The sequence below is a fragment of the Triplophysa dalaica genome, chromosome 3 (assembly GCF_015846415.1).
Source record: "Triplophysa dalaica isolate WHDGS20190420 chromosome 3, ASM1584641v1, whole genome shotgun sequence".
Taxonomy (NCBI): Eukaryota; Metazoa; Chordata; class Actinopteri; order Cypriniformes; family Nemacheilidae; genus Triplophysa; species Triplophysa dalaica.
Genome location: NC_079544.1, coordinates 4,579,773 through 4,592,294, shown reverse-complemented (window position 1 = coordinate 4,592,294; position 12,522 = coordinate 4,579,773). Strand labels below are relative to the sequence as shown.

Sequence of the window (12,522 nt, the reverse complement as noted above, 5' to 3'; positions counted from 1 at the left end):
TTCAAAATTTAGGCAAGTTTAGCCAAGAAATGGTTCTTCTCAGTTTCTTTCGCTTGTTATCAGAAATAATCTAAAGGCACTCTATTATTTGTGAATATGTTGCGGAAGTTAAAGTCAGTCTACAAATGCGTGCAAGTGCAGTAATGTTTTTTTATGTTGTTGCTTTGAAACTGTCTATAACTAAAGGTGATATCTGTAACATTTGTCTCTCTAGCACCACCTTTGTTTGAAAGGTGAAATTGCAGTTTATTTACATACTTAACCTTACATTGGTTAACCTTACAAGTTGAAAGACATCAAACTGACATTTTCAGCGAAATCGTATCCAACAACTCAACTTTAACTTTATTTTAAAGTGTCCTTATTACGTTGATATAATATACTAAATAATAAACTACTAAATTGAATTAAATTTAATTTAGGGTGCTTACGAAATTGTGTTATAGAGTTAACTTAAGAGTTAGAATTAGGGGTTCGCTTTGGGTATGTAATTAAGCATAATTTATTGTTGTTACTATGGCAAGTAAGGTGTGGTAATGTATAGCATTGGACACTATAAAATAATGTTAGGAAATCTTTATTACGTTTACCGTTGCAAATTGGGGTTATTGAAGAGCGTTTTGAGCAATTATTTATGAAATAGTTTGCTTATTTTGAAACAAAAAAGTTATGAATTGCAGCTTAAAACATTTTTTGTCACATAATGTTAGTGCTACGCATGAACATGTGCTTGTTAAACAGAGGTAAACAGTTACATTTCTTAGCGAGTATACTGGTCCCCTTTCTAAGTCTCATCTACACTATCACTGTATGTAATGATGATCTTTTCATCCATCCCGTGACTAATTGTGAGTAATGTTTTCGGCGTTGTGGCTATAGATAAAGCCTTGAGGCAAAATCACAGTTTTTTATCTTAAGTTAAATTGGTATTGATTCATTTACACCCTTGCAAATGGCATTTTACCACAGATTGATTGCCTGTTTGAGCAGGCAATAAAAGCCAATACGGTGGGGTTGCGCTAACTAGGGACCGCCCTTTCTCGCCCATCCCCCTAACTTTCCATCGTCCGGGCACTGAGCACCCGCATCACTTCTAATTACATCCCGGGCCCTTGTTTTAGGTCTGGCTGTGTTCATTTTAACCCCTCTGTTATCTCCAGCACTGTATTGATTTGAAGGAGGGCTAGGCCAAATCAATGCAGTAAGTGGATTTTCAGGGGCAGTCGCAGCCTGGAGGTTGGGAGAGAGAGTAAGAGAGATGCTGCGCCGGCCTCACAGAGGGGCTGACAGCGAGACCTGTCGACTCCAACACCAGGGGACAGAGGACAGCCAGAGACAATGTGACCTTGGGATGCGAGGAGTGAGAAGATGGATGGACTAATGGCTGCAGAGGGGACGATTTTAGCAGACGTATGATCGCTGTGATTTATGGAAACGAAATGAAAGTTTCGTCACTGAAAATAGCTGGTTTGTCCACACTGCCCTTTTTCTTTTTGGATGGCTTGGCATCCAAACATCCATACAACTTTGTGGCCTAGGGCTTTCTCAATTTGCATGCATTAGCATTTCCATAACCAGGTGGCCTAAGAAGCATGGTTGTAGACAGAGTACTTTTTTTAGCCCTTTTCTCAGGCCTATGCATTCTGGCAGTCAAGAGATCCCAACAGGTATGGCATTTGTGAGAACAGGCCAAGTTCTCTTACTGGCCGGACCTTCGTTTCGGTTGAGTTGTTATTAAAAGATTACTTTCCCCAAATGTACATTCTGTCATTTGGGCAAAATCTATAGGACTTGGTATTCACTCCACCGATGTGCATTGACAGACACAGAGCGAAAGCCCCCAGAGTCGTGTCCCACATGAAACACCAAAACAAAAGTCTTGAAGAGAGGAGGATCTCTTCATTTTACCTAATGTGCACGCTCGCATGCTCCTGCGCGAGGCTGCAGCAGGCAGAGCGAGCCAGATGCGTCGAGAGGGGGAGGGGGTGGACGAGAAAGACAGAGAGAGAGGGATGGGAAGTGCTTGCAGTTCTGCTGAGAGGAACAGAGGAGTGAGGTTACAGCAATTGATTGAGTAAATGCGGTAAAATCCCTTCCGCTGGCGTGCAAAAAAGAGAAGTGCACAAACTGATAAAGTCAGGACGAGGAGAGTGAGCTTCGGCAGAGAACACTACTGTGTTTAAGGACGGATAGAGACACTCCGGGTGCCAGTACGGTCCGCGGGATGTTGCAGCGACCCACGGGGGGACAATGAAGAGGCTGCAGTTTATCAATGCGCTGGGATCTTTCTGAGAGTGATGGGCAATTAAAGGGCAAGCGCCACTGCTCATTGGATGAGGGTGATGGTCACTCTTTAGCCCGTCCAATGTTGACTGGATCTGTATTCAGCAGGTGATGGGCAACAGCTGTGATAGAGGTATCCTCCGTTGCTCTCTCTTAATCTAATATGCTGTAATATAATGTGGTTAAGTTGTTCACCTGTCTCACAGACAAAAAAATCATTTAAGAAATCCATAATGACTGAATTTAGGTTGAATGCGCTGGTAAAGGGCTTTAAAACTTCTCTCTGTGTGTGTTCAAGAGTGATGTCGGCTAGTTGTTCCTAAATACCGCTATGCTTAGTCATAGGGATCGCTCCTATCTATCAATTTCAGCACTGCAGAGGGATCGCACAAACACACACCAACTTCGCGAGAGTGTGTGATGTGTGTGTGAGAGTTTGCTCCCCCGTCCGAGGAGCTGAAGCGATACGACAGGCATCTTGGAAGCTCAGCTATGGCCACAGAGGAGAAAATGTGAGATGTCACTGATGTTTTTCGGTAACGCTTGCATAAATTCGCAATTTAATCGTAAGCACGGTGAGATTTCAGGGGGTCTTACAAGTGACCTGCTTTTCAGTAAAGAATCACAATATTTGTCCTCACAATGCAGTCAGTGTTTGTATGCCAAATAGTATGATTTTAAGTGTGAACATGAATATATCTGCAGACTCACCTTCCTTGAGTTTATAGAACGGAGCGCACAGAACTCAACTAGGGCTGCAAAAAGAGGTTGGGGTGCTAAATTAAGCCGCTAATCAATGGTCATCTGGAGATGAGCCAGGTGCGAACGTGAAGAGTTTAAAAGTGATGCGGTGATGTACGGATGCTGGAAGTGTGTACGTTGCATAGATGTTGCATATACATAAAGTCCAGTTATTTTGGATTGAAGGAGCTGATCCCACTAAAGCAGGGCTGGGCCTCCAACTGACCCTTTACAATCCCTATTGTGTCTGTCCACTGAGCCCTGGAACCTGAAACCAAAAGCAGCGTCTCGGCCAAAGACCTCTTGGTCAATTTCAGCTGTGCTCCTTGATTCAGAGCGGCGTCAGTTCTGCCACAGAGATGGATTGACTTTTTATTACCCGGTGGGTGGATTAAACCTTCACGGGGTGATCTGCATCTCAGCACAACTTCTCTGGGAAGCTGTGAGGATGTAGGTTACGTCCTGTTGCATCCTTGACACACATCAGCGCAGGGATTCGGCCAATTGTGGAATAAGTAGGTCCGAGAGATTCAAAATAAACTTGGTTTTGAAAGGAACATGATGAATCTTTCATTTGAACTGTTAAGAATGTTTTCATGCTAAAGCCACAGGGTGTCCATATGTGGAAGTGGCAGGAAGAGTGAGCGATTAATGGCAGAAGAACGGTTTATTAAGAGGACTCGGTGAACGCTTTGGGTGAAATCGCTCTTGTAAGCTTGTCTGACTGGCACTTTAGCTGTGTGTGTGTGTATGTGCAGGCTTGATGTACTGTTAGCAACCCGCTGGGCATCATTATTGAAAGCATTGATTTACAGAGACCAGGTGGCTATATTGAACCCAGGACTCCATTTAAGGTTTGTCTGTATCAGTCAGAGACCTACTGTGGGGGGGGGGGTTACTTTAACCATAGGACAGGGGAGGAGGACAGGAACATGAGGCTAGGAGACGGGGTGTGGAATCGGGACATGAACCGGGTCAGACTCAAACCCGGGTCCCTGTGAGCCAACAGCTCATGTATACGTGTCTGGAGCACTAACCACTAGGTTAACGCTCAGATACGTATATTATTATTATTAATTAATATTATCTTGTTGGCCTATTTAATGAAGTCTAATGATGAAGTCTAATAATCCAAATGTTTTAAACGGTATACAAACTTTCTCTTCTACTGGATATTAATATGTGTTGAGTGTGTGTATGTGTGGCCTTGATTTTAAATCCCGGTGGGTACATAACCTGACCCCAACTCATTGGGACTCGTGTCCCGTCCCCACGGGCAAAAACCTTATAGATCATTCAGAATAATATTTTTCAAAAAGCTTTCTATGATCTGTTGGTTTAGGGGAGAAAATATACAGTTTTTAAAGTATAAAAATCATTACGCCTATGGACTGGCCTCACGGAGATAATATACCAGACATGTGTGTCTGTAAGAGATAGAGACTGATTACCTGCATATGCCTCAGCTTTCAGCCATAAAAATGACTAACTGTCACGTAATGACATATTATTACAGTATATTCGGCTGGACACTGGCCCCATTCAGCTTTCCCCCAGATGCTGAAATTGCCATACGTTATATGGATATTAATTTTCATGGACAGACATTTTGTCATTTGTCTGACCGATGTCTTTCTCTGGTTCTTTTGCCATGGCACAGACTCTAGAATTAACATTGACATTAATGCATTTGGCAAAAACAAAGGCTTTTTTAACAATGGGAATCGAACTCATGACATTGGTTAAAGTGAGCGACGGGAACACACATGAATACTGTTTGGCTCTTAAATATTCGTTTTATTATTAAATAATTATTAATTGAATACTTTGTACACTGAAAAAAATATAATTTAATTTAATTATGGACGGTGGTTCCACACAACGGAAATATGTTATCACTACTCAAATACTTGATTTATGATGAACTGAACTGAATTGAGTAAATTTAAACAACTAAAACATATACAAACATAAAAGAGTATTAAACTTGAACAAATTTCCCCCGTTTCATCCTTTTGATAAAAGACGTATAAAAAAAACTTGATTTATTTATGTAAATTGAACAAGCTTCAAATATTATTTTCATCTACTTGATTGAAACATGTTAATTTAAAATGTAAACAATTAGTTAAGCTAAAGAATTACTGTTTTTTTGTCTGTTTAACACAATGCAATTGCAATTGTTAAAGCAAAACACCTTTGTGTTAACTATACATAAAGATTATAGAACCACATTAGGATCAGCACCTGTATTACACAATTGTTGTGATGTATTGTAAATATTTATAAAATTCCCCTTTTAGCTAGTCAGCAATAGTTTAAAATTCATAATAAGCCGTCCTTGTCAGACAAAAATTCAGTAATGGTGTTAAATGATGTATGATGACTGCAGGAAACTTCTCCAAGTGATCCACAGCTGACTGCTCTCCAACTCAATGTTTTTATATCTGTTGTTCTTTGATTAATATTGTGCCTTTTACAACATCTACAGATGTCCTATAGTCTCTTAAGACTTCTGTTAAGATCTTCTTTCTCCTCTCACAGCAGAAGCATCTGCGGAGCGCTCGCCCAGGCGGAGGAGCATATCGGGCCTGGGCAGCTCGGAGAAGAACATCTCTATGGATAATCCTAACTCCTCACCCTTCAAAGTGCCTGTGAGTTTCTGCAGACACACACATCTACATTACAACAGCTCATCACAGCCTTAGAAATATCCTCCTGATCTCTTGTGCCAGCACTTTTTGTCCTTCAGATGGCTTTGCTACAATAGTATTTCGAAAACATCTACACGTCTATTGAAAGATGTTAGCCTTTGGTTTGCTGTCTTTGGTTAGTTAGTGTCTAAATTGCTGGCCACCTCGTCCATCATCTGCACACATTATGCTGCTGTGATGTGGAAATAGAGCAGAATTCCTCCTGCCCCACTTTAATTACCCTCCTGAGCCCCTGACTAGTGAAGTGTCCTCGTCCTCCATTTATCGTCTGACACTAATGGTCTTTCTTATTTCAGGACAGTTTCTGTGTGCGAGCCTCCATACAATCAGTCTTCTGTCTGTCAGTCAGTGTTAACATCAACCATTTGCACTCTACGACAGTAACATTGGCCGAATGTTTTCAATCGAGAACATTTAGTTGAGCAATGAACTAATGACAATACACCTATTGTAAAAACACACATTCTGGGGAACAATCTTTGCCTCCGAGAAGCATTAGAAAATGTTTGAAGATATTTTTAACCGAGGCTAGGAAGTGGGCCAAGGCGGATATTTATATCCCGAGCTTTTTAGTGCTGGATGAATTGTACATAATTGTCACTTTGTCTGAGAATTGAGACATAATAATCTGATTTGGTTCACATAGATAAAATACTTTCAGATGTGTTTTAAAATTTTCGTGTCAGGAACATGAAAGTGTTGTTTGACAGGTGAATTGAGATTAGTGGGCAGCACATAATATATGAATAGACTCATTTGGAGCCTGAATGTAAAGGTAAAGCTGTCATTAAATGATTTAAACTGCAAGTTTCTCAGTTCCGATAATTGCAGGAGAGACACATCATACAACGATATATTATAATATATATTGGGGAGCATTCTTCTATTCGAGTATGACAATGTCCCAGTGCCCAGAGCGAGGTCCAGCGAGTATTTACTTTCGTATGGAAGTGCTTGAATTGCCTGAACCAAGCAAACACGAGAAGCCTACGGAAACATCTTTGGGATGAATTGGACTGGTGAGAAAGAGCCAGACCCCTGACCTCTGTGCTGTTTGTGTTTAAATGGGAACAAATCCACAGTCACATTCCAACATAGTGAAAAGTCTTCCCAGAAATATGAAAGCTGTTACAGCAGCTAGGGACAGGAGTAATGCATATAGTTTTAAAATTGAACATTACAATGTCCAGTACAAACACATTTTCATCATGCAGTGCTTCATCACTGTGTCATTTGGGCTGTGTCTGTTATTGAAGGTAAAGCTTCCTCACATCATCCATCTGCCGAGGATCAGGTCCCGATTGACTCATTTATCACAAGCTTTCTCACTGTCTGCCTTCTCTCTTAATGGACCTTTTAGTAGTGAATGGCCACCTACTTATTAGACTATGACCGATCTGAACGGGGCAAGAAACCACTAACTTTTCCTGCCCTCCTTTTTAGACAGACAATTTTATGTTGGTGTTTGATAGTAAAGGCACTCTCAGTAAAGCCTTATTCCATATGGCCATGTTCCAGATCTTCCTTATCGTTTTTAACTGTAAATTGAGTTATATTAAAACGTATCCAGATAATTTATTATGTTTGAATCACAATACAAAGCTGAATAGGGATGAAAACATACCAAATTGTTATATATTAATATCTAATAAATTAATATAAACTTTTGACTAGGTATGTTTTGTCTTGTTTTGAGGTACAAATAACAAAAAGTACTTAATAAAGAGGTAAAATTTAAAGGTTATTTTTCTTACCCCATTGATAGGTCATTTTGTTTGCTTTAGCCAGAAACAAATTAAATTTTTACATTTTCTTAGATAATTACTTATAGGTAACGTTACTTGTGAAACTGTATCTGGTAGCACCATAAGGTTGTATTTCTTAACAATTATTTTTTAATAATGCATTAGCTAACATAAACTAACTATGAACAATACTGTTACAGCATTTATTAATCTTAGTTTCTTTATTTCCGCTTTAATTATACATGTTTCTGTTATCATTCGTTAATGCAAAATTAACTGAGATGAAGAACAGTAAAACTCTAACTAACATTAAGATTGAAAAATGCTGAAAACTATATTGCTCATTGTTAGTTAATGCACTTATTAAAATTAACAAATACAACGCTATTGTAAGGCATTGCCATATATCTTGATTTCAGATATTTTTAGATATTTGTACCACAAAAAAGGACAAATTACTGAGCAAGTATTACACTTAAATTTATTTTTTATATAATCAAAATGCTCTTGAAATCCTAGATTTATTTTATATGCTTTTTTATATAAAATCACACAGATGTACATCTAGTGTATGTGGTCCGTTTTGTAATCTGATTGGATGAGCCACATTATGACTCGTAATTTACCCCCTTATACTAGATGATACTCAGAATGTGTCTAGTGTTGCTTTTTCTTTATTATGATTTTGTATTGATAACTTATTGAGCTGCACCTCCTGATGGCTAGAACCAACTTGTAACTCTCACATTGGTTCTGAATTAATAAGCTTGCGCTGAATGCTTTACTGAAATAACACCCTCGTAAAAACTGCTCATAGTGACCCGGAGCCAATTATTACTCATGTTTATATATATCAGCAGGTGTCTGTTTGAACTTTGACTTATTGGTTACTTATTAATATTTTGTTTTCCTTTAAGACATCTAGCAAGCGTTCATGGTTACGCTCACATGTTGAACTATTCAAGCACCTTTTATTAGTCTGTGCGTGTGCGTTTTTACCACCAAGATAGAGAGATGCCTGTTGTAATGGTCGATTGGATTTTATTTTAGCAGCTTGCTTCTGAAAGGTCACAGGAGGCTTTGTGAAATTATAGTGACAGTGGTGCTTTCTCGGTGATATGTTCTCGGGGTCTTTGAGTTAGTGGGCTCCGTGTATAATTGATGATCACTTGAAAGTCACATACAGCGGTGGCCGCAGACATTAACTCATGAGTAAGCATGAGTCACACGGGCACAGCAACGCTCACACTCAACCCGTCTCAGTACAGCACTTTCTTAAAGATACGCACCTGACTTTGTTTTTGTTACTTGTAGGGCTTTATAAGTAAACGACTGAAAGGATCCATCAAAAGGACGAAGAGTCAGACGAAACTTGACCGCAACACAAGTTTTAGACTCCCATCACTACGGCCTACGGACCATGACAGGTGAGTTTTGCTGTTTTGTTAGACGGGCTGAAGGCAAACCAGAGGGAAAAGTTCACCGTATAATAAAATATCTGTCATTTTCTCATCCTCAAAGACCGTATTGTTCTCTTTCTTTGAATTACAAAGGGAGATTGTTTCCATATAATGCAAATCTGAGGTTGGTGCTCTGGATTCCCAACTGAAGTTATTATTTAACGAAAATTTAAAAATGTTTGCATTCAATTTAGATAACATCTAAAGGTATTATTTGCTTTTCAGAGTATCGGTTCAAAGCTATTTTGTTACATAATGACGCTGAATTACACAGGCTGAATGGATTTGTTTGAAGGACTCTGACTCATATATAGTTTATAATGTTGAGTTTTGTCAGTTGTTTAGTGATCAGCCCCGTCACATTGTTTGGAGAGGTGTTTGGTCTTGTTACGCATGTCTGCTCCAGCTTTCTTTTAAATTCAGCTTCTTATTAAGAGCAGCTCTCGGGAAATATGCTGCGCTGGGACCTGGCACAACATGGGCTCGATTTTAAAAGAAATGTTTAATGGTTCAGACAGTCTGACGGTTCTCTGGCAGAACTGTTCCTGCTGTCAGTCCTGTAAGAAGCTACTACATTACAGTGACCAACAATGGTAACAGAACATCTCCCTACACTCATATTTTCATTGGGATTTATTAACCAAAACAGAGAGAAAACACAATGAATAAATAATAATTATGATGACTGTGACTGATAGCACTTTGTGACTGATAGGCAAATTCTGTAGTTACCACAATAATATTATTATTGGCAAACCTTTGGTGGTGATATATACCCCACACTTGACTAAAAAAGGTTTTCTCTGATCATGAGAAATGCTTGTGCTTCATTAGTTTTGTGGTCAAAGCAGCCAACAAGTTCCCAGCAAGCAGTGGAACTCCTTTATAACTCTACTAGAGCATCCCAGCTGTGACGTCATGAAGTCAGTTGAGAGATTATCCAGTGTGTGCAGATCTCCAACGGAGGGCTGCTACTTGGAAAAACCTGAAAATAATATTTTGATACACTACATTGCTTTTTACTGCCCCCTAGAGGACAGCACTATCTGCCCCAATGAAAAATCATTAAAACGGACGGATTCACACAGATGTTTTTCTTTGTTGGGTTTACTTTTGATTGAGTTCCATGCAATACTGCAGCTGGGTGTGCAAGCGCTTAATATTCTGTTATTATAAAGATAAAGTGGGGGTGTTAATGGCTTAAGGGAAAGTCACTGGTTTTATTAGTACACAATAAATGTCTCACAGGTCTGAATTAAATGTGAATTATTAGGTCTTGTTCTCAGTGATTATGAAGCATGAGTTGCGTTTTCACCCTTCTGCTCGTGTTGGTGGATGAGGATGACTTGTGTGACATTGCTCGTGTATATGTCACAGATGATGTGGAAGATGAAGAGTCAGTGAAAACCATAATTCTCTCTTCTTTTACCCTCACTTATTCTTAATGTGTCCTTCCTTATAAATGAATGAACTTAACCAAATAACCAAACCTCGCTTTTGAGCATTCTTGGCTTAAATGTCAAGCTGTAGAAACTGAGAACACATTTGAACTTTAAGAGTGTAAATAGCCCATTAGGGACTTTGAAGTAATTGACCTGTGATGTAGTATAATTACGTCTCGTTTTGTGTTTGAATGAAAGACTGGTCCAGCATTCATGGTGGAGTTGTAACCATCGAATGTTCAGAGCTTGTATGTGCCTCTGCAGTCCAAGTCGTGGGGTCAGGTGTCTGGGGTTTTGTGAGAGAGCTTTGTCTGGATACTAGATGCTTACATACAGTCAGTACAGGTGAAACATATTGAACATTTTCTGCCAGGAGTCACAGTGACTACATCGTGGATGATCAGATGAATGGATACACATGGTGTGGTGTCCTTCCTTTCAACAGACACATATTTCAACAAACGATCAATTGACTCAACACCATCTTTAGTGATTTTCATTTTTTTATTTTAACTGGTATCTATATTAGACTCTCTTTCTTTTTCTTGTTCTGTTAAGGCTTTCTATATAATTGCATTACATACTGATATTGAAAAGTGCTTTGAGACTGCGGTCTATCTTAACATCAGTCTGCTGTAAAACACTCATTGTCATTGATCCATCTAGCTCATATGCTATAGAGAGTTATACTTTGAAAGTTAAACTGTGTAGAGAATATTTTTAGATTGGGAGGTTTAAAGACAGAAGTCGAGTTTAAGGTTGGGTTCAGGTTCAACCTTTGGGTTTGGTTTCAGGAGCAGATTATATCACTGTATAGGTTTGTTGTGTTGTTTCAGGAAATTACTAAGTGGCTTAAAGTACCCAAACATGTTTCAAAAGATTCAAACAGCCAATTTCTGAATGTCTTTCAGCCTCTGGATGTTCCCGACCAACCGGCTCACCAACAGATTTAAAACTTCATGCAGGTTGATTGCGTTTGTGCAATGAGACATTCATATGACGCACACACCCCGTCTAGACAGAACTATAAAAATGTGTCTTAGGAATTAAGTGTTTGCTTTAAAACGTTAAGTAGCACGTTGCGGCATTTACGTTTGTAAAAAAAAGGGTCTGACCACGTGAGAAACGTCATTGTGCGGATGTTGTGCAGGAGGGCAGGTGTGAGATGTTTGTGTAGTCAACTCATCCCGCGCTCCACGTAGGGCGGTCCCCATGGTAACGTTCTCACAGGGACTTTGGATTGGCCGGCCCACTTTCTTGTTTATCAGTTAGTTACAGTTTCCTGGTATCTGCTTCAGCCTCACCTGAGCATTAGCTGAGCATCCCTGGAATCGAGAATGAAGTGAAACACCTTAAACCGTCGTTTGTTGTCAGATATGCTCCTGGGATACTCCTTCAAGTGGATCTTTAGTTGTTTTTCGTAGGTATAAAGTGTCTTTCTGCAAACAATGACATACTGGAGTGTATTTTTGCATGTTAAAAAACTGCATTGGCTTAACTTAAGTAGTGTTAGTGAGTGTTGGGTTTGTAGATAAGAAAACGCTGGTTTGACTGTTTTTGTTCATTCTTTCCTACATTTGACTGCCTCCCTGTGGTCGCGCTCTATAATCGTCTCTTTTCTCAGCCTTGGGTTCATAGCAGGACAGAATCATGTGCAAATTAAATGGCTTTCTTTAATAGCCTCCGCTAAAAGATTCGTTTTAGTCATGGTTCTGGTCTGTATCTCAAATGTGATGACATTGTGTACCCAGAAGTGAAGGAGAATAAAATATTGCAGTAGGAGAGGAGGATGTAATTATTACAAAATGACACAGATCTGGCTCATCCAGTGACGTGTGATTCGTGAGTAATTGAGTTAAAGTGAGTCTGTAAATGTTTGCTGTTTTGTGCACATGTCGCTGTAGGTCGAGAGGCCTGCCCAAATTGAAGGAGTCAAGTTCCCATGAGTCTTTGCTGAATCCGGGCAGCGCTGTTGAATCTCTGGATCTAAGCATGGAGGAGGACATCTATATTAAACCACTACACAGCAGCATTCTGGGACAGGACTTTTGCTTCGAGGTACAATTTCTATTTATTACACTTCCGTGTTAGAGAACTTTTGAGAAAATGCAATGTAGTCTTCCAGACCGATGTATCC

At 39.6% G+C, this 12,522-nt stretch overlaps 1 protein-coding gene across 7 annotated transcripts in view; it reads left to right on the top strand.

Annotated features, from left to right (window-relative positions):
• Positions 1-12,522, top strand: part of rasal2 (RAS protein activator like 2) — a 65,555-nt gene that overhangs the window by 42,871 nt on the left and 10,162 nt on the right. For 5 of the 7 annotated variants that reach the window (XM_056742904.1, XM_056742902.1, XM_056742900.1 and 2 more), the window contains 3 exons: positions 5,569-5,678; positions 8,798-8,910; positions 12,290-12,443. In XM_056742904.1, the coding sequence (XP_056598882.1) occupies positions 5,569-5,678; positions 8,798-8,910; positions 12,290-12,443 (377 nt within the window). The remainder of the gene's footprint in view (positions 1-5,568; positions 5,679-8,797; positions 8,911-12,289; positions 12,444-12,522) is intronic. The other 2 variants (XM_056742903.1, XM_056742901.1) reach the window with 1 other exon arrangement.